The sequence below is a fragment of the Talpa occidentalis genome, unplaced genomic scaffold (genome assembly GCF_014898055.3).
Source record: "Talpa occidentalis isolate TD23 unplaced genomic scaffold, MPIMG_talOcc4v2.1 talOcc4.2, whole genome shotgun sequence".
NCBI classification, from domain to species: Eukaryota; Metazoa; Chordata; class Mammalia; order Eulipotyphla; family Talpidae; genus Talpa; species Talpa occidentalis.
In genome coordinates, this window is record NW_023602073.1 from 10,555,762 (window position 1) to 10,583,099 (window position 27,338).

General features: G+C 37.9%; 1 protein-coding gene across 3 annotated transcripts in view; it reads left to right on the plus strand.

The window, feature by feature from the left end:
* Positions 1 to 27,338, plus strand: part of CDKAL1 (CDK5 regulatory subunit associated protein 1 like 1) — a 648,948-nt gene that overhangs the window by 496,073 nt on the left and 125,537 nt on the right. For all 3 annotated transcript variants that reach the window (XM_037518925.2, XM_054698342.1, XM_054698343.1), the window contains exon 12: positions 24,636 to 24,698. In XM_037518925.2, the coding sequence (XP_037374822.1) occupies positions 24,636 to 24,698 (63 nt within the window). The remainder of the gene's footprint in view (positions 1 to 24,635; positions 24,699 to 27,338) is intronic.

Consider the following 27,338-nt stretch of genomic DNA (forward strand, 5'->3'; position numbering starts at 1 on the left):
CCCACTGCGGTCGAGACAATAATGGGCCCCCTAAAGATGTCCATGTCCTAATCCCAAAACCTGTGAATATGTTACCTTGTTGCAGGTATGATTAAAATTAAATTGAAACTTGACAAAGAAACATTACTTTAGATTAAACATAATTACAAGGGTTTGGTAGAAGAGAGAGGTAAGATTAAGAAGACAGAGCAAAAATTAGAGTGATGGCCTTGAAAGATCAGGGTGGGACCATGAGCTACGGAATGCAAGTGACTTCTAGAAGGCAGGCACAGATTATGCCCCAGAGTCTCCAAAAGAAACACAGCACTGCCGGGGCCTCTCCGGTGGCGCAGCGGTTGAGCGCTGGGTTGCGACGCTGCCCGCAGCCTCTGCAGCGCCAGTTCAATTCCCGGCTGCTCCCCAGCCACTGGAGGAGGGTCCCACATGGCGCGCAGACCTCTCCTGCCGCCCGCTGCTCCCCTCAGCAGTGTACTTCGGTCCTTCTGCCTGCTCTGTTCTCTGCTCTGGCTCTGGTGAATTCTCTCACCCTCCCTCGCTTCTGACTGTACCCAGTGCTTATATAAATAAATAAATAAATCTAAAAAACAAAAAAAAGAAAAGAAACACAGCACTGCCAACACTTTGATAATATAGAGATTAGCTAATCACACTCATTTCATACATCACATTGTAGAGGTGAGATGTATGAACTACAACTAAGATAATATAGTAGTGATTATTTTGTTTAAACCTCTCAGTATGTGACAAGTTGTTACTGCAACAGTAGGAAACTGATACGTCAACTATAGAATATTTTGATTTGAGAGCTTTGCATGGCCTTTGAGCTACATTAATTGCTATTCCAGGCCTTTGTGCTCCCTCTGCCCTTGGATGACACGTTTGTTCCTGAACCTGTGAAAACTTGTACTTGATGCTACTCAGCAAACACAGTGATCTTTAGGCCTAATCATACTAAGGACATAGCAAAAATAACCATAAGAACTGTCCATCAGTATATGTCAGTCATTGTTCTGAGCACTTTGTATGTGTTATCTAATTTCATTTTCACTGCCCAGCAAAGTCATGAATGAGGCAGAGTAATGAATTAACTTGCCCCAGATCACATTGTGACTCTTCAGCCTTCCTCTCCGTTCATGTCTTACCATTCCTACCAACACACTCTGTGGTCCCACAGCACCTGGCTGCTATTCCCAACATGCCTCTGTTCATCTCCACTGCCACAGTTTCCCTAGAGGGAGCAGCCTGTGAATAGACCTGAGAATGAACACAACAACACGGGGCAGTTAATGAGCATAAATTTGTGATGATTCATCGGCAGTCAGGTGTGTACAGTTGCTGTACCTGCAGTGGAGGCCAGACTACAGGCATAGGTGATCAATGAATGAGTGGGGAATTCTAGGTAAGACTTAAACTAAGGTGACCTCATGCGCCTTGGTAAATAGCTTTAGACTGTCCTGTGGACTGTAGGGAGTTACTGAATAGCAGTGATCATAAGTTTGCTTCTGAAAGTTCAATCTTGGTGCAGTGGAATAAAAGAGCCCTAAAGCCCAATGACAAGATTGTATCAGATGGGTTTGGAGACTACTAGGTGGCTTGAAGAAAACTTTCTGACTTGTTCCTAAGACTTTAATGAATAGTCTTCCTTTGGACTTAATCATTCTAGTCAGATTTAACTGCTTGTCAGCAAAGTTGTTTAGTCTGCTATGGAGAATATTGATTGGCTGTATTGGCTGTACTCTTGGTCACTTAGCTGGCTTTCCACTGACCCTGGGTTCACAGATGAGATGTGGGGAAGCCAGAACGTTTAATGAGAACCCTTGAACATGCCTGAAATTTAGGCCGTTTTTACTTGTTTCTGCCTTTTGCTTCTGCTGGTACTTACATATTCTGTTTCCTAACGGTCATGAGATTGCTCCCTGAAGTAGGCCTGTGCATCTTCTACTCCAAAGGGGGCATACCAGCCCCTCCAGGCCTGCCCTTGTCTATTCCCTTTTGTTCCCCTCCCCCACACACGTGATTTTATCTCTTCCCAAACTATTTCCATATGGAAGTTACAGGATTGACTTTTTTCCTGTAGTTTATCTACCTTTGTGCTTTTATTATTCTAAATGTAGCAGGTAAGCTTATTGTACATGCGTATGTGTGTGCGCACACACATGCATGTGTCTGTGTAAAGTTACCTGCATGGTTTCACTTATACGTGGAATCTAGAGAAACCAAACAAAGGACCAGGCAAAGACAAACTGTAAGACTGACCTTAAAAGCAGACTGTAGGGCCTCCCCTGGTGGCGCAGCAGCTGAGCGCTGGGTTGCAAAGCTGCCTGCAGCCTCTACAGCACCGGTTCCATCCCTGGCCACCGGCAAGGGTCCCACATGGCCCACAGACCTCTCTTGTCTAGCCCGCTGCTCCCCTCAGCAGTGTACTTCGTCAGTCAGCCTGTTCTGCTCCCCGCTCTGGCTCTGGTGAATTCTCTCACCCTCCTGCGCTTCTGACTGTACCCAGTGCTTGTATAAATAAATCTTTTAAAAAAAAGAAGCTCCAGAATGGGGGGGTTGAAATTGTATGGGGAATATAAAAATAAAATTTATTATTAATTAAAAAAAATAAAATAAAACACACACACACAAAAATAAATAAAATCCAAGAAAATGTAAAAAAAAAAAGTCTATTCTCATTCAGGAATGTATTTCTTGTAAACTACCATATGATGTGAAAAAAATAAATTTCCCTCTTGGCAACTTTAAAAAAAAAAAAAAAGAAGCTCCAGAAGAATGTGAAAATAACAAGAATTGTTAAGCCTCGGCTGTAGAGAGGGAAACCTGTCAATGTTGATAATGGTTTGTCCTTGCTAGTAGTACCAAGTCCTTTGGAGGTCTCCCGTGTTGAATCTGAAATATTAGAAAATTTAACACATTTCATTAATTTGGAGTACATGTAAAGAGTGTCTTGTCAGGATCTCATGAAAGAAAGTAAGTGCTATTTGGAGGGAGGAAGTACTTGTTCTTGAGATATAAACAGTGTATTTGGACGTGGACTGATACATTCCTCACTGCTTGGAAACCTTTACAAGGGGCCCAGTGAAACACCACAGGGAGCAGTGCCACCATCGAGACCTCTATTAGTTTTTACTACCACAGGTGATTTTTTTTTTAAGAGCATGCTTCAGATTCCTCTCAGCCTGAATCATTCTCTCAGAAAATCCCAGCTTTCTCTCTTCTGTCCCCTCAGTACTCCCCCTAATTTTCTGCCCTCTGAATCTGACCTCTGGCCTGCCTGCCACAGAACACTACCTGACTTTTTACCAAGTTCTGATGTGACATTGATGAACTGAATTCCATTATCCTGTAAATCAGCTTTGTGTAGTCTGACCCACAGGACACGACTTGCAGTAGACATATAACTACAGACTGTAATTCCAGAATGGAGTCGTGATTCAGTGGGATTGATTTTTGTTCAGGATGGTAAAGATAAGAAAAGAAAAGAGTAACAGATTTGGGTTGATACCTAAGCCTTTTAATGACTGTTCTGTTAATTACCAATCACAGCAAGAAAAAAAATCAGACATTGCTATACTTTGGAGCCAAGTGGGTCATGGGAATCTTCATATCTTAGGTTTTCAAGAATAACCCAAGCTTAAGATAATGAAGACTCATGATTCGAGAGCCTTGAGCTAAATGATGGCAGTTGTAAATTGTATTTCCTAGTAATCCAGCAGAAAATGATTTTTTTAAAAAAACCTTCAGTGTACAAAATACTGACCGTGTTTCTTCCAATTGTTTGGTATCTTGCTTTTCTTTTGGCATTTATTTTTATCCCTCTTTTTAAAATTAATTTATAATTATCAAAATGGTAGGAAGATAGGCGGTTATAACTTTTTTTCTTAGATGCTGAAGATTATCAGGGTTGAGAAGGACCCAGTGAATTTATTTTAAATAAGAGAATATAAATTCTATCCTTTGGAAAGTCATCTTTATTATATTTCAATCTAACTTTTTTCAGTTATATTGTTTTATAGGCATTTCCAAAAAATTGAAAGGATCTGCATAATTCTTTTATGCCTTTTTTATGAACTTGGTTATTAAAATTGTAATATTCAATTTGAATTCACTTTTTATTACCTTACTAACAACTTTAGAAGTGAGTGGACTCTGGTGTAGCTTTGAAAGATAAAGAACCTTATTATTTTTTGAACTTATTTTTTTTTCTGTGATAACACTGGCTCATTAATAACTCCACATTTATAATATTTCAAGGGACCTTTAAGAGTGTTTTCAGGCATTAGAGCTTATGTTAAATTTGCATTTAGGTCAACAGAATATATTCTGTAATTTGACATGACACTTTTCTGTAACTTTCCCTTGGTACCATGTTTACTTTAAAATTAAAGACTCACAAATCAAATAGGAGGAGTTAAGCAGTCAAGTGGGTACAAATATATTCCACAAATTAGATTCTCTTTGAGTCTTATAATCTAAGGTGAATGTCCTGATCTTGTATTTTTGCCCCTCATAATAAAGGTCTCTTTACATAAATAGTATGTAAGTTATAAGAGCAAGGAAAAAAAACTTCTATTTTGGGGTGTTAGCATGTGCCATAATCTAGTCTGTGCTGTTTATCTCATGTTATTCCTCCAATAATACTTTTAGGTATCTTTTATTATTTTTTATATTACGGACGAGTTAGCTGAAGCTCAGAGATAAATAAACTTGCCCCAGGCTACGTAAGTATTACATGAAATGCCTAAGACTTAGACTTCATTCTTCCTCACTCTCTGCTCCATGTTCTTATAAACAGTAAAATAAATATTTACCCCAGAAATTCAAAATAATTTTAGAACATTTTAACCAAAAAAAGTATTGGTCTCCAAGTTGTTTTTCTCTTTTAGCAGTGATATTTTTCATTTACTGGCCCTCAGCATTTTTTTAATTCCTAAAAATTATTTTAAACTTTAAAAAGTTGTCAAAATAGTACAACTCCTCCACTATACCCTTTACCAAGATTCACTGGTTTTTAACATTTTGCTCAATTTGCTTTCTCTGAAGAGAGAGACGCACAGTCTGGGTGACTGACTTAGACATATATACTTTTCCCCAGAACAATTTCAGAGTAGATTACAGACATCATGCCCTTTTACCTTTAATATTTAATGTGTATTTCCCCAAAGCAGAGATCTTATGTGGCCATGATATTAGCAATTTCAGGAAATTTAACATCGATACAATATTTAGTCTGGTCTGCAGTTGATATTCTAGTTTTGTGGAGAGTCCCAACAGTGTCCTTTATAGCGGTCATTTTTCTAATACAGGATTCGGTTCAGGATCAGGTCTGGCATTTAGTTTTCATATCTTGTTAGTCTCTTCTAGATACTTCCTAAGCTTTTCTTGATATTGGCATTTTAAAATACCGGCCTGTTCTATTATAGAACATCCCTCAGTTTGGGTTTCATTTTTCCTCATGATTCGATGCAGGTTATACGTTTTGCCCTGATAAGTTTTTCAATACGTGATGTTTTGTGCTTCTGAGGATATTGGATCTGGAGGCACACCATATTCTTTGCCTCAAATTGGTGATGTTAATTTTGATCAGTTGATTAAGGTGATGTCTGACTTCTCAACTATATAGTATATATTTTACCATAAGAACTTTTTATTCCATGTTTTTAGTAGAATCATAGATGAAAGAAAAAGAAGACATTGAAAACCCAAATTAGATTAGTGGTTGAGTTCACACTTTTGATTTTTTTTTTAAGATTTATTTATTTATACAAGAACTGGGGTACAGGCCAAAGGTACAGGAGGGTGAGAGGATTCACCAGAGACAGAGCGGGGAGCAGAACAGGCAGAGGGACCAAAAACAATGCTGAGGGGAGCAGTGGGCGAGATAGGAGAGGTCTGCCGCACCATGTGGTCACTCCCTGGCCGGCCAGGAATCAAACCTGCACTGCAGTGGCTGCGGACAGCCTCACAGCACTGCACTCAACCCACTGCGCCACCTGGGAGGCCCCACACTTTAGATTTTATGATGACTTGAACTGCTACAATTACACAGTCTAAAACATTTCTGCATTTTAATATATTCTAAGTCTTTGAATTATTTCTGATGGTTTTTAATGCTCAGACTTTGTATTTTGAAACAAGATACACCGGGTGAGCAGTGACAGAGTGAGAAAACTAACTTTTGATAGGCAGAAACTGATTTCATTGAAGTGCTCATCTACATGCAGTAGGTCAATAATACATGTAATACTTAAAGCCTCCAAAACTCTACAGATCCAAAAGTAGTGTGGGTCAGGAAAAGCAGATGAATTCATGGATGAGATAGCTTTTTTTTTAGGGGGAATTCATAGGTTATGAGTGCAATATTTTTCTGAAAATACTGTGACACTGACTCACTGATTCTATGTGTCTGTTACTCAGTGCCAAAGACAGACTCTTGAAGTCAAAAATATTTTCCATGTAGCCTATATTCTGCTGCCTTTCCTCTTGACCTGTATCATATGCAAAATCATTAAGTATCTTCTCAAACTCCTTTCTGGATGCTTTGAACTTGTTATTTTAGGACAAGCAAATATGAAAAGGGAGAAAATAATTTCTCATATAAATTTCAGTTGGCTCTGAAATCTGGCACAAAAATATGTGATTGATATCCTTGGGATCACTGCAAAGTTAATGCGCAGCAGTAATTGATGGATGCCTTCCAAGGTAACTAGATATTAACTCTTAGTAGAGAGCCCCAGGGGCCCTGAGGTCTCCAGGGAGCAGCCCTCTTCATTCTTCTTTCCAAGTTAACCTAGAATCAGTCAAATGCTATTAAAATGAAAATCAGTGAGTCCTCCATAGGTTTAAAAGGTTATCCAAATGGATAATTTGTTAGGTATCTGAAATTCTACCTTGATAATAGGAATCTAACTGCAACTGCAAGAGAGTTTAATTTGATTTTTATCTTCTATTAGCAGCCAGTGTTATAGAGGGGCAAATTGGAAGTTGGACAAAGACAGTCTGCTGGCACTTCTTGCCAGCGTGCAGTGACCTCAGCACTCATATTGCCCATAATGACCAAAACCATAGCTTTGGGAGTGAGTTAAGTCCTTAATAATGTGGGTAATCAGAACTACTGCTATTTTTAAAACTGTAAAATGTAAGTTAAGGTAACAATCCATTTAATATAAAATACACTCTTACTATGTGTAAGGGTCTGGAATGGGTGCTACACCATATGTCAAGATGACTTAGGTGTTCATACTCTCAAGTAGCATATAATCCAGAAAGGAAGATGGTGATACTGACGGTAGGACAAGACAGTGTGTCTCATCTACTGTAAAAGTGATTCAGAGGGCTGTAAAAACTTGTAGGCTGGTGAGCAAGATGACCAAGATCACTATCAGCTGAAAAAACGTTGATGCTTAGTTTTTTAGTATATTCCTAGTACCTTTCATATACTAGGAATGATGTATAAGATGTTTCCAGAAAATAAGAAGTTTAGCTCTTCCCAGCTGTGGGATTTATGGTGATTAATGAGAAAGACCTTTTAGAAAGTGGTTTGGGTATCTACAAGTAGTCACTAAACTCAGCTGCAGTTAGTCTACCATTATTTTCTGGTACAAAGAAGAAAATGGCTCACTTTGCTTTCTCTTTAGTCCTGGGCTCTGGTTTATTAGGATCTGGTGCTCCCCAAGGAATAAAGAGTTATTTGCAAGTGGGTCTCCATGATCCAACTTCTCCCATGTAAACTTTCTTTTCTCTACTCATAGCTTAAAGCTTTAGTTGAGTTCACTCTTGTGTTTGGGGTTTCCCATTCAGCTTTGCCGTTTCTTGATGAATCCCCTACCCCTTTGGTTCCTAAGTAATCAACGCAGGGAGGATTTGAATGTGTGATTCCTGTTTTTGAACTGAGTCTCTCCCTTCTCTTTCTTGGTGGTCCATGGTTCTCAATATAATATACATATAGCTACTTAACACACGTGTCTGTTGAGCTATTGGAATGTAGCTAGTCTGAATCAAAGTGTATTAGTGTAATATACACATCATATTTCAAAGACTTGATCCAAAAACTATGTAAAAGTATCTGATTATTTTTATGTGTTGATATTTGGGTTGTACTAAATTAAATATGTTGTTAATTTTTTTTTTTAAAGGTGGTCTGGGACAATGAAGGGAATTTTGACTCCATAACCACACTAAGACTCGTTAACCCTTGGAAGTGTTTCCAAATCATGATCACAGCTGGAACCATGAGAACTACCTCATCTGTACTCTGCAGGCAACATCCACTGTTTAGATGTTTTGCAGCAGAGAACTCACACAATTTGAGTAGGAAAATGAAATTAGGAGCTATAAGCAGGCTGTCTTTAATGGAAAGAAGCTACAGACAGGAACAAAGCGGGTAAAGAAATAGTGTTGGCTTAAGGTCAAAGAAGTCTAAGCTTTGGTGGCAAATGTGAGAGCAGGCAGAAGGGAATGAATGAGAGATTTGAAGAAAAGATCACTGTGACTTGTAAACTGGATGATGCTGGTTGCTCCCACCTTATTTATATGCTCACCATGTGCCAGGCACGGTTGGTACTTTATATATACATACATATATATATATATATTCATTTAATTTTCACTAAAGAATGCTTAGTCTTTTAATCCCGAAAGCCTGAAAAATGAATAGTTTAAAAAGCTTAAAACACAACAAAATTAACTTCTGTTGTCTGGCCAAAATGAATAATTGGGTGAACAAATGAATTCCCCATGCCTTAAAAATATGTTTTCAGACCCAGTCATATTTCCAGAATTAAAGAATTCTCCAACTCTTATATAAGGAATCCAAGAAACCATGAGTAAGGACTAAGATGCTGAATGTTCCCTTGTACTTTTTAATTGTGAGATTAAAGGGTTTTGCCAACCCTTACTTGTAGTCATGGACTGCCTTTATGATCTTCTGGTAATTTTCTATTCATTCAGCAAATATTCATTGAGTGTTACCATGTGCCTGGCACACAGTCAAGGGCTTTCCTCTCAAGGAGCTTGTGCTCTAACAGCAAGGAAGGGAACAACAATATAAAGCCTGGCAAAATACAGAGTGTATGTATGCAGCCCATTAAAATCCCTTAGTGGTAAGTACTGGCTGGGTGGAGCCTTTGTTTGATTTGTGAAGGCCTCTTGGTGGAGGTGATAAGCGTTTAGAGCAGAATAATGAGCCCCTTGTGAAGATCTAGGAAGGAGGTTTTTGGGGAGAATAAATAACTTACACAAAGCCCTTTACAAGGGAATGTGTGGAGAAACAGGGGAGGTGTCAGGCTGAAGTGTCATGGGTAAAGGGATAAAAAGTAGGCTAGATGGATGAGGGTCTAAGCATGTTAAACTTTCAAAGGGAGGGTAATGTATATGGAGCAGGTGAAACCAGAAATGTAATATGAATTCTGTAGCCTAAGATTCCAGGTGAGGGAATTCTTTTTTGCTTTTACAAAATTGACAATAAATAGATAAAAACAGTTGAAATGGAAATTTCCATTTCCATGAGCTGACATAATGGTTGGGAGCAACAACTTAATGTTGTTTTCTGGTGTTGCTGTACAACATGCCAGCATGGAAAAGTCATCAACATATTTGTGCTTTTTGGAGTTACAAATCCAGTCATTTCTAAGCGAGGCTTATGAGGGTCACATCTTTTAACTGTATAAGTAGACATGTATTAAACTCTGATAAAATAATGAGTACAGGTGATGATATTGAATTATTATAGAGTTATGTTAATTGAAACACTAATTAGGAAGCTTGTAGGTTTTTATTAGGTGTTAACATTTATTGAGTGATTACTGTATGCAGACACAGTGCCAATCATTTTATTGACATTTCATCTATATTTCAGTCTGACAGGGATGGCCTTTATAGAAAGGCTGTAGGTTGAGCCTGCCTGGGCTAAAAGAGTAAGCACAACTTTAACACCTTGAATTGCTTTTCATGGGTAGAACACACAGTGTCTTCTGTCTTTGAACACTATCTTCAGAAAACACAGAATCTGTTGTGTTTGGGAAAAACAAAAAAGGGAATTGTAGTATGCCACTTTCACAATGCCTTTTGCTTACAGAGACTGAGCTGAAGAGTTATGGGATTACTTACTCTTACCCAGCCTCTTGAACAAAGGAATGCTACGTGTGCGTGCACGTGCATTAAAGCTATATAATGGAAAATATATAAAGGATTTCTCACATTATCCCAAATTTTATTTTTATACAGGGCATACTGATGTCAGATTATAATTTAGTTTGTTCTTTGTATTGATTCTTTTGAGAGAGAAATCTATAAATTTATAAAATCCACAGTATATATGTGAACTTGGTAAAGATTCTAGGGAACAACTAGGTAAAGAATCTAGGGAAATAACTTGTACAAATCCTTTAAAAGTTAATGAACATGTACATTTAAAAACTATGGTGAGGCAAATTCTTTAACTTAGCGACTTGTTCATGTGCAAATGAGCATGAAATGCTGGCACTGAAAAAGAAAAGTAGATAAAAGGAACATATCTCGTCCCTCTACAAATAATAGGTTTTAAAGAAATTTCAACATTGCTCTGTTTAAAATACATTTATAATCATTGATGGATGAAGCCAATAGATCCAGTGACTGGGAAAAAAGAAGGGGTTAATGCCATATCAATAAAATGAGCGGAACAGACACTCAATAAATCTTGGTGTGAATGTTTAAATAGAGTTGTGAGCACTTTGAAAATATAAAGCACTATATAAATGTCAAAAAAAATATATTTGGACTTCGACATTAATTAAAGTTACTTTAAGCATAGCTCCTTTAAAATCATTATAGTTTATTGAGCTTTCTCTGAGATTTTGCATCGCCACATAGATGCGTGTTGTTGTTGTTTTTGACATTTTAAATTCTTCTCCCAGTGAAAAACTTGACAGTACAGAATATGCATAATAGGTAGATGGCAGGCTCCTCTTACTTCTAAGTTGTTTCTGAAGAGGGAAGAATAGAGAGGAAAGAGGTAAAAGCCTATGGGATGTAAGGGCAGGGCCCAAGGCTGAGTGGAGAGGCCAAAACTACATCCTGACATCATGCTTGATGTGAAGGGCGCAGGCCCCCCGGAATGGAGCACTGACTGATGGGATTTTAGTCCTTTAGCCCCCAGGAGAACGGCAGTGATAGACTTAGTTGAAAGATCAGCTCTGCTTAATTTCTCTTTACTTAAAATGATCAGGCCCATCTGATGGGACGAAACGTGGCATCTTTTTTTTTTTTTTCCAAATTGTGTGAACATTTAACGTGAATTACATAAAAGGAGAAGTGGTTTGAGTTGTAGAGCCCTTTGAGGTGTTAGAATGGACAGAGGTGAAACCTCAGCTACATGGTATTTGCCCTTTTTTTAATCCCTAGGCCCTCAACTCTCCCACCACCACCTCCCCCCTACACACACACGCATACATACCTCTTCCCTTCCTGCCAGTGACTGAAAATATTGCTTGGCTTAGAGCCAACCTCAGAATTTTCCTTCTACTGGCTATCTGTGTAGTAACCTTGCTGTACACCCTAAAAAAAGAAGCAACTGATTTCTGAAGTGACATGAAGATGAGACTGGAGAAGATTGAGCTGTATATTAGATTGTCTTCTGGTTATCGAATAAAAACTTCTTTGTCATAAAGGCCAAAGATAAAAAAGAAAATGTGTATGTTTAATATATGGAACAAAAATAAGCCTATTTTTGACGTAGTCCTTGAGTAGAAGATAGGTCAAAAAGTCCAGCCAACCCTGAAATGAATTTTAGACTCTTATTATTGGTGTGATGGGGCAGAGAGGGAGAGAGATCTGTGATGGGTACAGTGCTGATAGAAATGGTTTTCTACAGTAGGTGCTAAATTAGATGTAGAAAGTAGGAGAGTTATCAAACCTACATTGTCATGTCTGACCTTCCAGGTCCCAGTTGTGGAATCATAATAAAAACGAGTTGTGGGCTTATCTAGAGATGCAGCAATAACTGGCACAGAACAATTTTCGAGTCTCTCTTCAAATGGGGTGACACCAGGGGTTATTCAGGGTCATGAAGGAGATGCATTGGTTTTGATCAGTTTTTAGAACTGTATAGCAGCTTATCTGTGGGTCAGAGAAATTTAGTTTTCTCCATTCTTTTTTCATCATTTTTCCCCTTGGGTGCTATGTGGATTAGCCTCTGGAAGCTGGTATGAGGCTCTCAGCATTAATGGAGTTTGTGCAGCTCCAGATATATGACTCCAGTTACCACACTGGGCTCCCAAGCTCGTCCTCAGCGCATGTTAGATTCACTTAAAGCCACGTTACCATCTCTCTGTAAATAAAAGGAAGAGAAATATTTAATGACAGTCAGAAATATGTAGAACTCCAGGGTGCTAATGAGAAAAAACCCACACTGGATTTATTTTATCTGCTTGTGAAATGTTTCTCTCTCATAATTGCAGTTCTGATGTGACTTCCTAGTTTTACTTTTTGTTTGTTTCATTTGTCTTTACTAAAGAATTCCCAAGTATTTGGGCCTCCCCGGTGGTGCAGCGGTTGAGCACTGGGCTGCAAAGCTGCCCACAGCCTCTGCAGCGCTGGTTCAATCCCCGGCCACTGGCGAGGGTCCCACATGGCGCGCAGACCTCTCCTGCCATGCCCGCTGCTCCCCTCAGCAGTGTATTTCGTTAGTCTGCCTGTTCTGCTCCCCTCAGGGTCAATTCTCTCACCCTCCCGTGCTTCTGACTATACCCACTGCTTGTATAAATAAATAAATCTTTAAAAAAATATATAGAATTCCCAAGTATCAGACATTATTAAGCAAGTAGAGAAAGATTAGAGTCCCTTGTCCCACTCTCACTTATGATAGATAATTTATCACATGGTGAAGCTTCGAAGACAGAAGCAAAAGCAGTGCACTTAACAGACAAAAATTAATTTATTGCCCCTGACTATTTACTGGATTCTGAGGATGACATAAATTTGGAGAGCTTTAGCACTCTAATTGCTAATCCTAAAACAGGACTATATGGGACTGTTGTCTTATGTTAAAGTAGTGTTTTAAGGTTTAGAAATAGCAGTTTATCCTCTTTGTGTACAAGTAATATTTGCATCTGTGAATCACCTACAAATTCCAAAAGTGTACGGAAGAAAATTTGACAGTTGCATTAAATACAGCAGTTACATTAAATATTTTCTCTGTTTTGTCAAACTCCTGAGCTGCAGACTAACTAAAGGAAGAAGGGCTTTGATGGGTATATAGTGTTTGTTCTTGGGCTACCAAGTGTTTTGAGTATGTTATCAAAACTAATGTCTTATGTATGGACAGAAAATCAGTTTTCTGACCACATTCAGCCTTTTATTCATGTTTTCCTTATTTATTTGTAACATCAGGATAATCCATGACATAAAGCTGTTGATTTTGTCCTTTACAAATATTCTTCTTCCTGGCAACATATATCGAATACTTTCACCCCCTTATCCTATATATAACTTATCAGAGAAATGAGCAAGGTTTATGAGAGTGCAGATATACTTTTGAAAAGTGCATAAAATATAAATTGACTCGGGCCTCCCCGGTGGTGCAGCGGTTGAGCGCTGGGTTGCAAAGCTGGCCGCAGCCTCTGCAGCACCGGTTCAATCCCCGGCTGCTCCCCGGCCACCAGAGGAGGGTCCCACATGGCGCGCAGACCTCTCCTGCCGCCCGCTGCTCCCCTCAGCAGTGTACTTTGGTCCTTCTGCCTGCTCTGCTCCCTGTTCTGGCTCTGGTGAGTTCTCTCACCCTCCCGTGCTTCTGACTGTACCCAGTGCTTGTATAAATAAATAAATAAATAAATCTTAAAATATAAAAATATATATATATATAAATTGACTCAACAGCAGAATCCCATGGAAGAAGTTTCAAATGCTGGAGCTTTTACACTTTTCTGTAAAGGCCAGAGAGTAAATATTTTTGGTTTTATGGGACCATCCTGTTTCTGTCGCAGCCATTCAAGCCTGCCATTGTAGTACAAAAGCAGCCACAGATTATAAATAAATGAGTATGACTGTCCCAACAAAACTTTATGGAATCATGAATCTCTAATAAATTTCACATCACCGATATTCTTGCTCTTTGGGAATTTTTTTCAAGTCATTTAAAAATGTAAAACAAAGCAAATAAGCTAACAAAACCAAACTCTTAGATATATAGGACAGATTGGTGGTTACCTGGGATGGGAGGTAGAGTTTGGAGGTGGGTGGAAAAAAAAAAAAAACTGGGTAAAGTTGGTCAACTGGGTGCCGGTGGATGGAAACTAGATTTTTGGTTGTGTTCCTGATGTGGAGTACATAGATGTGGGGTTATAATGCTGTATATCTGCAACCTACATAAAATTATAAACCATGTTACCTCAATAAAAGCTTATCAATAAGAGTAAAACTGTAAAATACAAATTGCAGATACTACAAAAATAGGCAGCTAACCATATTTAACCCCAAACCGATTTTGCCAACTTTTGATTTAGAGGGTGAAAATTAGACCCAGGTAGTCCAAGAAAGAAAGTATTCCTACAATAATTCAGACAAGAGGAAATGTTAATTTTCGTTTGTGGTTGGATAGAAAGGGTGGAGTGAAGATAGGGCATTAATATGTGTAACTCATGTTATCATGTGCTGCTTATAAGCACTTGAAAGGTACCCTATGACAGAATTTTGAAATTTTGTGTGGTGTGGAGTGTATAGTACCCTTTGCCTTTGTCTTTTTACTTAGAAAGGATTTGTTTTGTGTTGAAAGGCTGTTTCTTTTCTACTTGTAATGGCTCCCCATTTTTGGCAACACCTATGATTTTGTAATAGTTAAGTCTCTTTCTTTTCCTCTGTGCCAGCCATGCCTTTGTTGCCAAAGAATTAACCTTCCTTGCAACCAAATCTTTTCTTCAGCAAACAGGGTGAGCTCAGTATGCAAAGCTATGGCTATTTACACGAAACTATGGCTATTTACACTTTTTTAAATCAGATATCATAAAATTAATGCAGAATTCTTTATTTGTGTTTTCTTTCAGCATTTCATTGCCTGGTTAAGTACCTGCCAGGGTAAATGGTGCCCTTGCTCCTGTAGTATGAAAATGAGAGGATGCATGTTGCACTTTTATTCCATTAAGGTTCTTATAGAAGCCTTGAGGCTGAAAAAGAGTGTTTCCCACTGATGCCTACTGTGCATTAGAATCAGTGGCACATTTCCACTTTTGCCTGTTTATTTTATTTGAATCCTCTTGTGGTTGGGTCTGCTGTTTGGTATCCCTTAAGGAATGGTTGCAACTGTGGAGATTTGTGAAGCTAAAGAACCTGCTAACTCTCCTTGACTTTGCAGTAACTGGAGGGAGAGAGGTAAAATCAGAGGCAGCATTTATGGTGATCTCAGGTGGCTTTTAGATCTCACCAGAAAGCAAGGGGTGAAAAAATGCACAATGCTAGCATGGCCTCACTTTTCTTTGTTTTGTCTACCATCTTCATAGCAGGCTTATTTCTTGCTGAATGCAAAAGTATTTTATGTGCCCGATAAAGGAAATGCAGATGAGATATTGAAGAGTTTATGATTGATTTTTTTTAAACTGATTTGTGAATTTTGATAGTCATTGTTTAAATTCTAGGGATCTGTTTTTTCCTTCTTCTTATTGATCCTGAATGATTATTGTCAAGTTAAGGGAACCTTCCAACTACATACAATATAAAAAGTAAGATAGTGATTGATTACTGATGTCAAGTACTTTTAATTTTAGGTTTATGATGTTTTATATACTGGTAATAAAGGTTCAAACTTATTAGATTAGCTTCCCATTTATTTTTCAGATGTACTCACCAAGAAGGAAGAGAAATATATACTACAGCCTATTTTCTACAGCCGAAACATCAATGTGCCCCAGAGGAATTCCTCTGTGAGTCAATTTTTAAGAAAGAGAGGTCAGGCATAAGCTGCAGGCTAAGGCAAAGCTACAGTCATAATGTAGTGAAGATTAATCATGAAAACACTTGATAGAATTCAGAACCCAGAATGTCAGCAACTGAAAGACAGTGAGCAGTCAGTCTAGAATAGAGATTGGCAGGTGGAAGAGACCTTAGAGGTCTTCTGGCTAGTGGTTTTCAACTTTGGTTGCACATTGGAAAATCCAAGGGCTTTTAAATGATACATTTGCCTTGGTCCCAACCTGCTAGTTCAGTCATGATCACTGGGGATTGGGACTGGCACACTGATAGAGTTTATTTTTTTTTTTTAAAGATTTATTTATCTGTGCACACAAGAACTGGGCTACAGGCCAGAGGTGCAGGGGGTGAGAGGATTCACAAGAGACAGAGTGGGGAACAGAACAGGCAGACTGACTGAAATACACTGCTGAGGGGAGCAGCGGAAGAGTCAGGAGAGGTCTGCTGTGCCATGTGGGTCAGCCACCTGGCCAGGGATTGAACTCGTGCTGCAGTGGCTGCGGATAGCCGCATAGGTTGCATCTTAACCCCTTGCACCACCAGGAAGGCCCACCCTGATAGAGTTGAAAGGATTTTAATTATTAAACCTATTTCAATTATTAAAGGATTATTATTAAGGATTTCAATTATTAAATCCAGGGTAGAGAACCACTAGCCTAATCATTTAACATAGGAATTCCACAGCAGGTACCTGACCAAGGTCAGAGAATATTTTCTTGGATTTTAATCTCAGCCTCGTCTCATTGTCTGAATTTTTGCCCACCTCTTTCTTCTAGCACCTTACCCTTGTCCTAGACTTCCTTCTCATTATATCTCCAACTGTCTTGCTGCCAGTTACTTCAAACTCATTGTATTCAAAACTGAACACTCCTCCAAATCCCCCAGATCTACTTCTCATCTAGATTCCTTTCCTCAGTGCAGACCACTTCTCTCCTCTCAGTTATCTGAGCCAGAAATCTTGGAACCCTCCTCATTTCCACCTCTTTTGTGCTGTTATTAAATCAGCCACAAAGTGCATCCGTCCTGCCCCTTGGCCGTTTCTCAGATCCACCACACCTATTCTCCCTGCTCCTAGTTTCATTTGGGATGTTATTTTTTCTGAAACATTACAACATCCTTTGACCTCTAGCCTTGCTTCCTCACTCCCTGATATTATTAGGAAGCTCTTTGTAACACAGATTTCATCATTTGTCACATTTCTTGCATCATGTGTTTTAATCACTTCGCCAATTCTTTGGTTCAGCAAAATGGCCTCCTTTTCCCTCTGTCTGTGTATGACTGTTCCCAACCTAGTTTTTAATTTAGGGGAAAGGCATAATCTATTGACTCAGTTCTTTTACTCCAGTTCTTTTATTAAAACTTCAACCCAAAGCAATCACATTCCAGAGTGATTTCAATGGGCCCGGCATTTGCCAGACCCTGACAACTGGAACCTGCTCCTGCAAGAAATAAAAGTCCCAAGGTAAACATCAGACCTACCTTAGAATCAGACCCCATCCTTGGCAGTCAACCCCTTCACTCACCTCTTAAGGTATCCTGCCTACTTTCTTCTTATGCCTGACTTCATTGTCTCTTATTGCTTCTTGCTAAACTCTTGGAAGACTCACTGATTGTCATAACTAGTTCTTCACCAAGGACCCATTGACTCTCAGACATTTGCACCCCTTAGTTATTTTGGTCCCTTTGCTTCAGGGTGTGGTTCTATGAATGAATGTCATCCCTGGACTATACTAGCTGGCCGCTCCTTGATCTTTACCTTTATTTCCTGGAATTTTGACTCGAGTCTCTTTTGGAATTATTCAGAGTCTACCTCTCCTAGTTCCCACCATGCCATTGTTAGCATTGTTGTCTCAAATGCCCCTGTGTGACAGAAAGGTCAAGTATCCGGTTGTCCCCACTGATGCATTATCTTGATTACCTCTCTCTTCACTCTTACCATTTTGCTGCTACTGCCAGTTGATCAATTAGCCACTTCTTAGACTGTCTGCCAGAAAGGAGATAGCAAAAAGTAAATGCATTGAAATTCCCCTTTCTTACCAAATCAGTTACTTTTTTTTTTAAGTTTTTTAGTGGTTGTCTTCAAGTTTGCAGCAGACATTCCAAGTAATTCAATTGGAAAAATCCACTTTCACGTAACACAGTACTTCTTTATGGCTTGTATGAGTTCCCTATAGCAAAATAACTTTAAAATTCCTTCCTCCCATCTCTGTGTCATCACTGTCATTCATTTCATATAAGTATACATGCTCAAATACATGGCTGCCATTATTTTGAACAGTCTGTATTGTTTTATTTTTTTTCCTCTGACTTCTTTTATTTAGCATAATTATTTTGAGATTCATTCACATTATTGCATCTGTATTGTTTTAGATCAGTTAATATTGAATTTTTATTTTGCCTTCAGTTATTCCTTCTTTAGTGCTTTTCCTTTGTATGGACATACAAATTTCTCGCCTATGTTATTTTCCTTCTCACTAAATAACTGGCAGTAAATTCTTTCAATTTTCATTTGCCTTAGAGAGCCTTTATTTCTCTGTTTTGGAAGATAATTTTGCAGAGTACAGAATTCTGGGTTGGTGAATTTTTTCTCTCTCAACACTTTATATATGTCTTTGCACTTTTTTTTAAAGTTGAAGTAACATTGCATTATACCATCATAGTTTCAGGTGTGCATCATTAAAATGTAACATGTATGGCCTCCCTGGTGGTGCAAGGGGTTAAGCACCGTACTATGAAGCAGTCCTGCAGCCTCTGCCGCACGAGTTTGATCCCGGGCCGGCCAGAGAGAAACCCATATGGCACAGCAGGCCTCTCCTGTCTCACCAGCTACTCCCCTCAGCAGTGTATTTCAGTTATTCTGCCAGTTCTGTTCCCCACTCTGTCTCTGCTGAATCCTCTCACCACCATCCCCACCCCTCATCTCTGCCCTATAACCCAGCTCTTGTGAGCATAAATAAATCCTTAAAAAAAAAAAAAAAAGGCAACCACCTTTATATATACTGTATTATACCCACTAAAAGTTTGGTTCTATCCTTCATCATACAGTTAGTTGATGGACCCCTTTACTTGATTCCACTCTTTTCTGGTCTGCATGTTTTTGAGAAGTCAGATATAATTATTTTCTCTGTTCCCCTACAGGTAAGCTATTTTTCCCCCTTTGAGTCCTTTTATGATTTTGTTTTTTTGATCTTGAATTCATTATTTGCAGGTGTTATGCCACAGTATAATTTTCTTGACATTTTTCCTGTGTGGTATACTGCAAGCTTCCTGGATCTGTGGTTTGGTGAATATATATATATATTTGTTGAAAAAAATATATATATATTTTATGTATATATGGTGAATTTATATATAAAACAATATATTGTTTCAAATATTTCTGCTCCTTCAGGTAAAACCATTATATACTATAACTTTTGAAATTGCCCACGGTCCTTTAACATCCTGTACTTTTTTTTTTTCTTTCAACCCCTGTTCTCTTTGCTTTATGGCTTTCAAAAATTCTATTGCTGTATCTTCTAGCTCAGCCATGTCTAGTCTACTAATAACCCCATCAAAGACATTCTTCATTTCTGTTACAGTGTTTTTGATCTCTAGAATTTCTCTTTGGTTCTTTCTTAAAATTTCCATTTCTCTATTCATATTGTACCAGTCTGATTGTTTCAGGGTCTTTGCCATATCTGGTTCTAGTACTTGCTATTCTCTTCAAATTGTATGTTTTGCCTTTTGATATATCTTGTACTGATTTAAAAGGAACTTCTATAAATAGGACTTTAGTTATGTGGTATTGAGGTGTGAGCATGTAGAAGACATGGTCTGTATTTCTGTGATTAAATCTCAATCTCAGTGATCCTGTGCCTCTGGACTGCCAGTTTAACAATTTACCCCTTTAGATGGGACAGGATGACCAGGTGGGTTGGTTGGGTGTTTCCCTTCCCTAGCTTGGTTAGTCTCTGATAATACCCTTATAGATTAGGCTTTCATTAACTAGTTTCCCCTGAGGGCAGGCCTTCTTAACAAGTCCAGGAGGATTTTCTCCAATATTTACTCCAATATTTCCTTCTGAAATTCCTAACTTTCAGTTTTGCAGAGCCTCCAGCAATCTTTCAACTATGGTGCAGATTTTCCTAGCCAGGCACTGGTTCCTATAGCAACTTTGTTCCTTAGTCCCTGCTCTAGGAAGATGGGTTCTCTGTATCTTCCTTTTTGTCTATTAACTTAAAGGAGCAACAGTTTTCCTTTTGTCCTTTTTTCTGGATGCAGGAAGAATTGTTGAATTTTTGTCTGTTAACTTGCGTCTAGTTTTTAGGACAGAGTGGCAGCTTTCAAACTCCTTACATTTGGAGCCAGAAATGAGAAGTTAGTACATTGAAATGTGAACCTGCTTTTCTGGCTTCTTGCATGATATATGATGAAGGTTACCATTAATATTTTTTTTTAATTACAAGGTACCTTACGTTTAGCAGATTCATGTAGGCTTTATCATTTTTGACAATCCTTGTGTAGATATGAAGCCCATGGTGTTACTGCAGTTTTACACTTTTATTTGAGAAAGTTTTAATCTACAAGTAGAGAATGGACACAGGAAGCATTGAATTAGTTTGGGGGGACAAAGAAAGGTAAATGAGTGGCTGTTGTTACAATTCAGTCGATCATATAGCCTCACACCAAGATATAGCTTCTCACCAGACATGAAGCCTCTTTCAGCCTGAGCTCTGTTGCATACTTCTGATAAAAACTGAAATAATTATATTGTCTGGAAAGTTGTACTGCTTAAAGTACCCCCTGGGGACCTTTAGCTTTGTCTGAAAGGAAGTTTAAACATGTATATAAGAGAAATCATCAATGTTTCCTGGCCTTGGAACATGAAATAGAAAAGCAATTTAGGAAATACCTATAGGATAGAGATCTGCAGATGTTTAGCTTTTCAGAAATTCAGAAGTTTTACTGGGTTTGCCTGCTACCTCATCTTTTCACCCCCAACTGCAACCCACATGGACTGCAGAACTCAGCATGTGGTTCCTTTGTTGTAGCCTCTGATCTCTGTGGACTTTACCTTGGGATTAATGATGAGGTTTACTTGAAGGTACCTTGAACAGTTCTGGGAGATATGTTTGCCACACTTGCCATGCTTTGGCCACCCTCGTTATAAGTTCATCACACAACTTGTTTAACATGTTTACTTTTTAAACCCTTGGAGAATTAACAGGTGGTTGCATGACTGAGATGTTTGTTTTAACAGGCGAAAAAGTGGGAGGTAATTTAGACACACTCTATGATGCAATAGGAAAATACCTAATTATTTCATTTTTGGCTCAGCTTTTAGTTTCAGTTAAATCTGCTGATAGCAAGGCTCGACAAGTTTTGTAGCTTTGTACTCTTAACATTGTCTACAAGTGAAAAACTGGCTCGCTAGTGATAGTGGCTAGGCTTCAGTTAATTGTACAGAAAGCATTTGACTTTAGTGCTAAAAGTAAGTAAAGCATTCCTTCTCAATTTCTGTCATCAGCAGTTATAATGTGAATGCAGGAGGCTCTGTAAGTCCTATATCTATCTCTATATGCTCTAGAAACCAACTTATAATATTCTCTGAACATAGAATGCACATAACGTGAAATCCCCAAAGCAAAGTAACTAATTGTTTGGATTTTTGTTTGTTTGTTTGTTGCCTGGCACATTCATTCTGTTATTTCAGGAGATAGGTTATGATTGGTTCTTGAACTATCTTAATTGAGGGTATAGAAGCTACAAGGAATTTTATTGGGTAATTGCTTGTTTGGTTTATTGTTAAGAGATTGTTTTCAGACATGTTGAAAGACAGAAATTCAGCATTAGGGATGCCTGGATTTTTCTGTAAAGGGCCACAAAATAAAACTTTAAGATAATGGGCTACACAGTCTTTGAGGTAGGTAGTCACTCAGTTATGCTGTTGTAGCATGGAAGCGGTCATAGATGACACATAAGCAAATGAATGTAACTGTGTTTCCATGAAACTTTATGGGTAAAATCAGATGGTGGGCTATTTGGCCGTGGGTCATCTGGATCCTAAAATATACAGCCTCTGTGCTCTATGACTCAGGCCTCATGGGGAAAAGCAGTAGTTTTCAGTTTAGTGGACTAATACATACATCCTCCAGTAGTCATAACCAAGACTTCACCATATATGTGTATAATAAATTCATTCTTAGGGAAAAAAAGGGTGTTCTTTCCTCACTGGCTTCTTTGGGGCTAATCTGAGTGGTGCTATTTATTTATCTTTGTACCTACCATTTATACTTTGTACCTACCATTTAAACTATATTTTCAAAATAGTTTGAGGTAGCTTATAATAAAACGGGATATGTAGTTTTTTGCTATTGGAGATAGTGAATCAGATATAAAATCAAAACCTACATGAAAAGGTCACTCTGAGCAACCTCTGAATATTCCTTATCTACCTGCAATTCAAGAATGCTCAACCATTTCTGGCCCTGATCATTCCTTCTGGTATCTCCTAACTTGAATACTAATATGGTATCTATTTTTATCTTCTCTAGTATGGTTTCCTTTTTGAGAAAGAAAGTCTCCAGTGCATTACATTAAGTCTTCTGCCAAAGGGAGTATTAGTATCCATCATCTTTCTCCTGCTTAAAGTATAAGCCAAGAGCTGTTACACCAACTAAGTGGGTATATGGAAAGGGAAGAGAAAATTATAAACTAATGAAAACTTTGGTGGGCAAGTGACCTGTTCAGAACAGACTTCAAGGCTCATAGAGACAAGAGAGTGTTTTCAAACCATTAAAGATACATCTTCACACTGGAGAAAAAATGTTAAAGTAGAATTCAGTGGTCAGGAGCACAGTTGAGAGAAGGCCAGAGGAGCTGGGACTTCAGTGGGACAAGGAGGGTTGACTTAGGATGACAAGGAGGGATGACTTAGGTTAGGTGTCTGAATGTAGAAACAGGCAGAGTGACTTTAAAAATTGCCAAGTGGAGTTGTGGCTTGAACGACAGTTTGGAAACTAGGGAAATGAGGAGTATGTACAAATGATTCTACTGCGAAGTCTTGAATAACCTCAAATCCAACTACTTAGCCATTTGGCTGCAGAAGATCACATAGAACTGAGGCAGAGGGATTTACTTAGATCTCTGATGTTGAGATATGCTCACTTGGACACTGGTGTTTTAGGAGGAAATACTTCCCTACAAAACATGGATGCCAGGCAAGGATTCATTCATATGTGAAATAGGAGCTATTAGAAGAATTATCAACATCAAACAAATGTTGATTCATCTGATAGTAGATGAATTAACACTATCAGAGTAGAAGCAGAAGCAAGAAAAGGGAAGTAGTAAGGACAGAAAGGTACTCCTGAGACAGAATTTTGGACGTGGTAGGTTGCAGCCTATGTGATATATAGGAAATAAATTCTGTAACTGCTTGGAAGATTTCCAGTATTTGTTTTTAAAATGTTTTATCTGTTCTGTAAATTTAGAAATGCTCTAACCTTTAAATAAAAAGAAATCCCTAACAATTTCCAAATTAAACTGTAATCCCTTCTCTTCATTCATTTTTGGTGAGAGGGCAAATAGATACCATGTATGGGGGAAGGGCAACTTGGAGGATCTTTATATTAAAATCATCATCATATTAAAAAACAAATGATATTCTAGAAATTCGGATTTCAGAACTTATTGGATTTCGTATCTTAATATATAGTCATTTAAGTTTGACAAGAATAAGATTGTAAAGTAGAAAAAAGTTAATTTCAAAACGGTATATAGAATGTTCACTTTCATTTGAAAGTTATAGTAACTAGTAGTGTGTTAATATAAATGCATAGGACATCTGGAAGTTTCCATAAAATTGTTCATGCTGATTGTGATGGGTTGACAGAACTCAATGAATCAGTAAACAAGCTGCTGCTATAGACAATTATAACAAAAGAACCCCACACATTTTTAATGTCACAGACTTTGGGGAGTATGAGGTAGAAATGCAGCTCAAGTAGTGCCTGGGTTCAGAATCCTTCACTAGAGGGAAGGGCTTTCTCTTTTCATAACTATCTCCTAACTACATGTCATAATCACAATTCTGTTAGTTATATCCCTGGCATATCAGGCATATTCATCTATTAATTATGCAAATATTTTTTCAATCCCTGCTATGTGTGAGATACCAGGCAGAGTACTGGAGTACAGAGGTGGCTTCACCATTGCAAACTCAGACACAGACTGACCAGGACCTGGAGGGAGTATAGTGTTGAAATAGATGCTTGCTAGTGGTACCCAGAATAAGAGCAGCTGGTATTACCATAAACTGATTGTTTCCAAAATGTGTCTCAATTTTCCTTCTGTTTAGTTTTTTGTATTATAGTTTTCTTGAGTTTTGCATTCAGAGTTTCTGATGAGAGTATTTTCATTAGGAAACCTCTGGGATGGCACTGCCTGGCTGATCTGTGACCCCGACCCACCTAACCGTCAAGAGGTTTTGTTTTCTAATTGCATCCATGTGTCCCAGATTCACACTGTAGCCTCTTAGGAAACACAGAGAAAGACTCTGGTCCTACAATTCTATTATGCATGGAACAATAGTGTTAACCAATAGTAACTGAATAAAAATATTCAAAAAAAAACTAGTGTTTTGACATAGAGAGCTATATACGTACATGTATGTTTTTGCCACCTGTCAACTCAAATTTTTGTATTTTCCTTCACAGAAAAAGCAAAGAACAAAAGATCTTTCTCGGGTATTTCATTCTTACAATCCCTATGATCATAAGGTAAGAGAATCATTTATTAGTGTACTAATATAGCATATGCTAGTTATGTTAGTATATATATATGTCACATATATATATATATATATATATAGAGAGAGAGAGAGAGAGAGAGAGAGATGATTTTCACCAGCAGTGATTACAATGTACACTACCAGTTACATTTATATTTTCAGTTTTCAGTTTTTTGTCTTTTTAAAAAAAATGTTTTATTTGTGAGCAATAATAATTCTGTATTATTCACATTAAAATCTAGTTGCATGTCACTGAAATCGCAGAGATTGTGAAAAGACAGATTTGGGAATGTTTTATTTACTTGGTTTTTTCCTTTGCAAATACTGTAGTGTAAGGAACTTGGCCTTTGAATTAGTAAAGTTAATTGAAATATTAATTGCCAACTCTTGGTTCTCCATTGCTTCTGATGGAAGATTATTTTTCTAACTGAAAACCTTAACTGAAAACAATACCTCATATAGCATCTGAAATATTCACTGCCAAGAGTTTAGCTACATTGAAAACCAAATAGTGTGCGGACCCCTGTGTCTCTCTGCCATAGCTTTGTAGAACCGCGGTCAGTCTTGTTTCATTTATATCCCGCACTGTGCACTCAGTGTGTTTGAAAAATCCCTACACATCTCTTCATTTCTAAGTATTGCACCATATATTTGTAAAGGACAAGAATTCTTGAAAACATGTACACATGCAAGCATTTTTTAAAAAAAGTTCTCAGCACCATGTCATCATGGTGAAATACACTACAGGATTTCTGAGACGTGTGCAAAACTTCTAAACCATGTAAGCTTCCAATAAATCTGTTAATTTGAGGTGATTTCAGAAGCAAACAAAAAATTTGCACAGTTGAAATGCTAATATAAACTTAAATCTTTATCTATGAATTTACAGGAAGACATGTGGTAGGAATTTTTTAACTAGCCAAAATAAGTAGTGTGAAAACTAGTTTCCTCAGTTGAGAATACGGAGATGTCTGGATTCAGGAGGAAAAGATTGTGCCAGTTGTTCATAGAAGTTGAAAGAATTTGAATAGCTTCTAGTGTTTCTATGGTGACCAGTTAACTTAAGCATCAAAAATTTGTAAAAGGGTTGCTTATGCTCCACGTGACCATGGTGATGTACTGTACCAGAAATTATGTCACTGCAAGCTAATATTTTTTAGGTTAATCCAATCATTTTGCAAAATATGCCAATTTCTTTGAAAGAGGTTGAGGGAGCCAGTAGTGTCTGACGATGCAGATGAAAAGTGCAGGCAGAGAAATATACACAGCAAAAGGAATGAGATTGGCCTTATTTCTGATGGGAAAATTGTGGGGTTTTGTTTGTTTTTCAGTTGAAACCATTTAACATAAATTTAACAGTGGCTAAAGTTAACATTTAACAATAGCAACAGCAAAAAAGACCTTGACAAATCAAAGCTTTTGCCTGACTTGTCTAAATGCTGCCCACTTCTAACGTTTTTAAATTCACAGTTAAGGGAAATTCCATTATTCTTTTATTAGAACTCTTAATGGAACTTAGCCATTTGCAGTTTCTACCGGCTTCCTCTTCATATCCTTTGTGGCATTGTATCAAAGTCACCTCAAATTATTTTGGCTTCCCTTGTAAAGACATCATTCCTTTACAAATTAGTCATCAGGCAGTAAGGAATGGAATATAAATGCTAGATGGAGTTCCTTTTGATCTTTGCTTTAAGATCGGTAATAAATTATTATAAGTAGCTGGACTGTTGAGGAGTGATTTTTGAAACTCACAAGGTTTGGCCTGTTGACATTCTGTTTTACTGTGTGTGTGTGTAGTGATGGAAAGGGGATAGTTTCCTTCCAGGCAGCTCCTGGCCCCTTAGTAGCCTCTTCCCATTTGCCCAAGCTCCCTCCAGGCAAGTCTACCCACGTTACTTTAATCTTGTCTCATGTTGATTAGAGTGTCCACAAAGACTAGAATCACAGGGATTGAGTAACCCGTGCTGTTTCTCCAATCTTAGAATGTTTCTTTTCCCCACATAAACAAAATAATAGAGGGTTGCGATTCAAGTTACTTTGTTGTTTTAATTATCCAATTATACTCCAACAAATTAGTTTTCTAGAAAGATAGGTCTTAGCGTAAAGCATTTTATAAAATGTGCGTAAAGTTATTTTAAACATCTCATACTCAGTAAGATTTCTTCAGTGATCTGTAGGGAAACATATACATATATCATAAATGGAAGTTTATGTGAAATAGAATCTAGGCCTTTAGAATTGCATGGGGTACAATAAAATAAATTGGCCATGTGCTGATGACTATTGAAATTGAATGATGGTTTTGCTGGGGGTTCATCATCTGTGTGTGTGTGTGTGTGTGTGTGTGTGTGTATTTCTATATGCTTGAAATTTTCTATTTAAAAGAAGATGCAGAAAGTAAAATAAACTATCGTCTACTCCTGTGAATGAATGTTGTATTATTCTTTTCCTCTGTAGCTAGGTTCCTTTTATTGTTAATTTTTCCCTTAAATTTATACTGAGGAAAAATATTCAGCATTTCAGTATATTCATTATGCTGAGTAATCTCAGAAATATAACTTCTGTTCTAAAGTTGGCATAATTTCCTGGGACTTCATCCCAAATTATAGTAGGTCACTTAAATGACAGC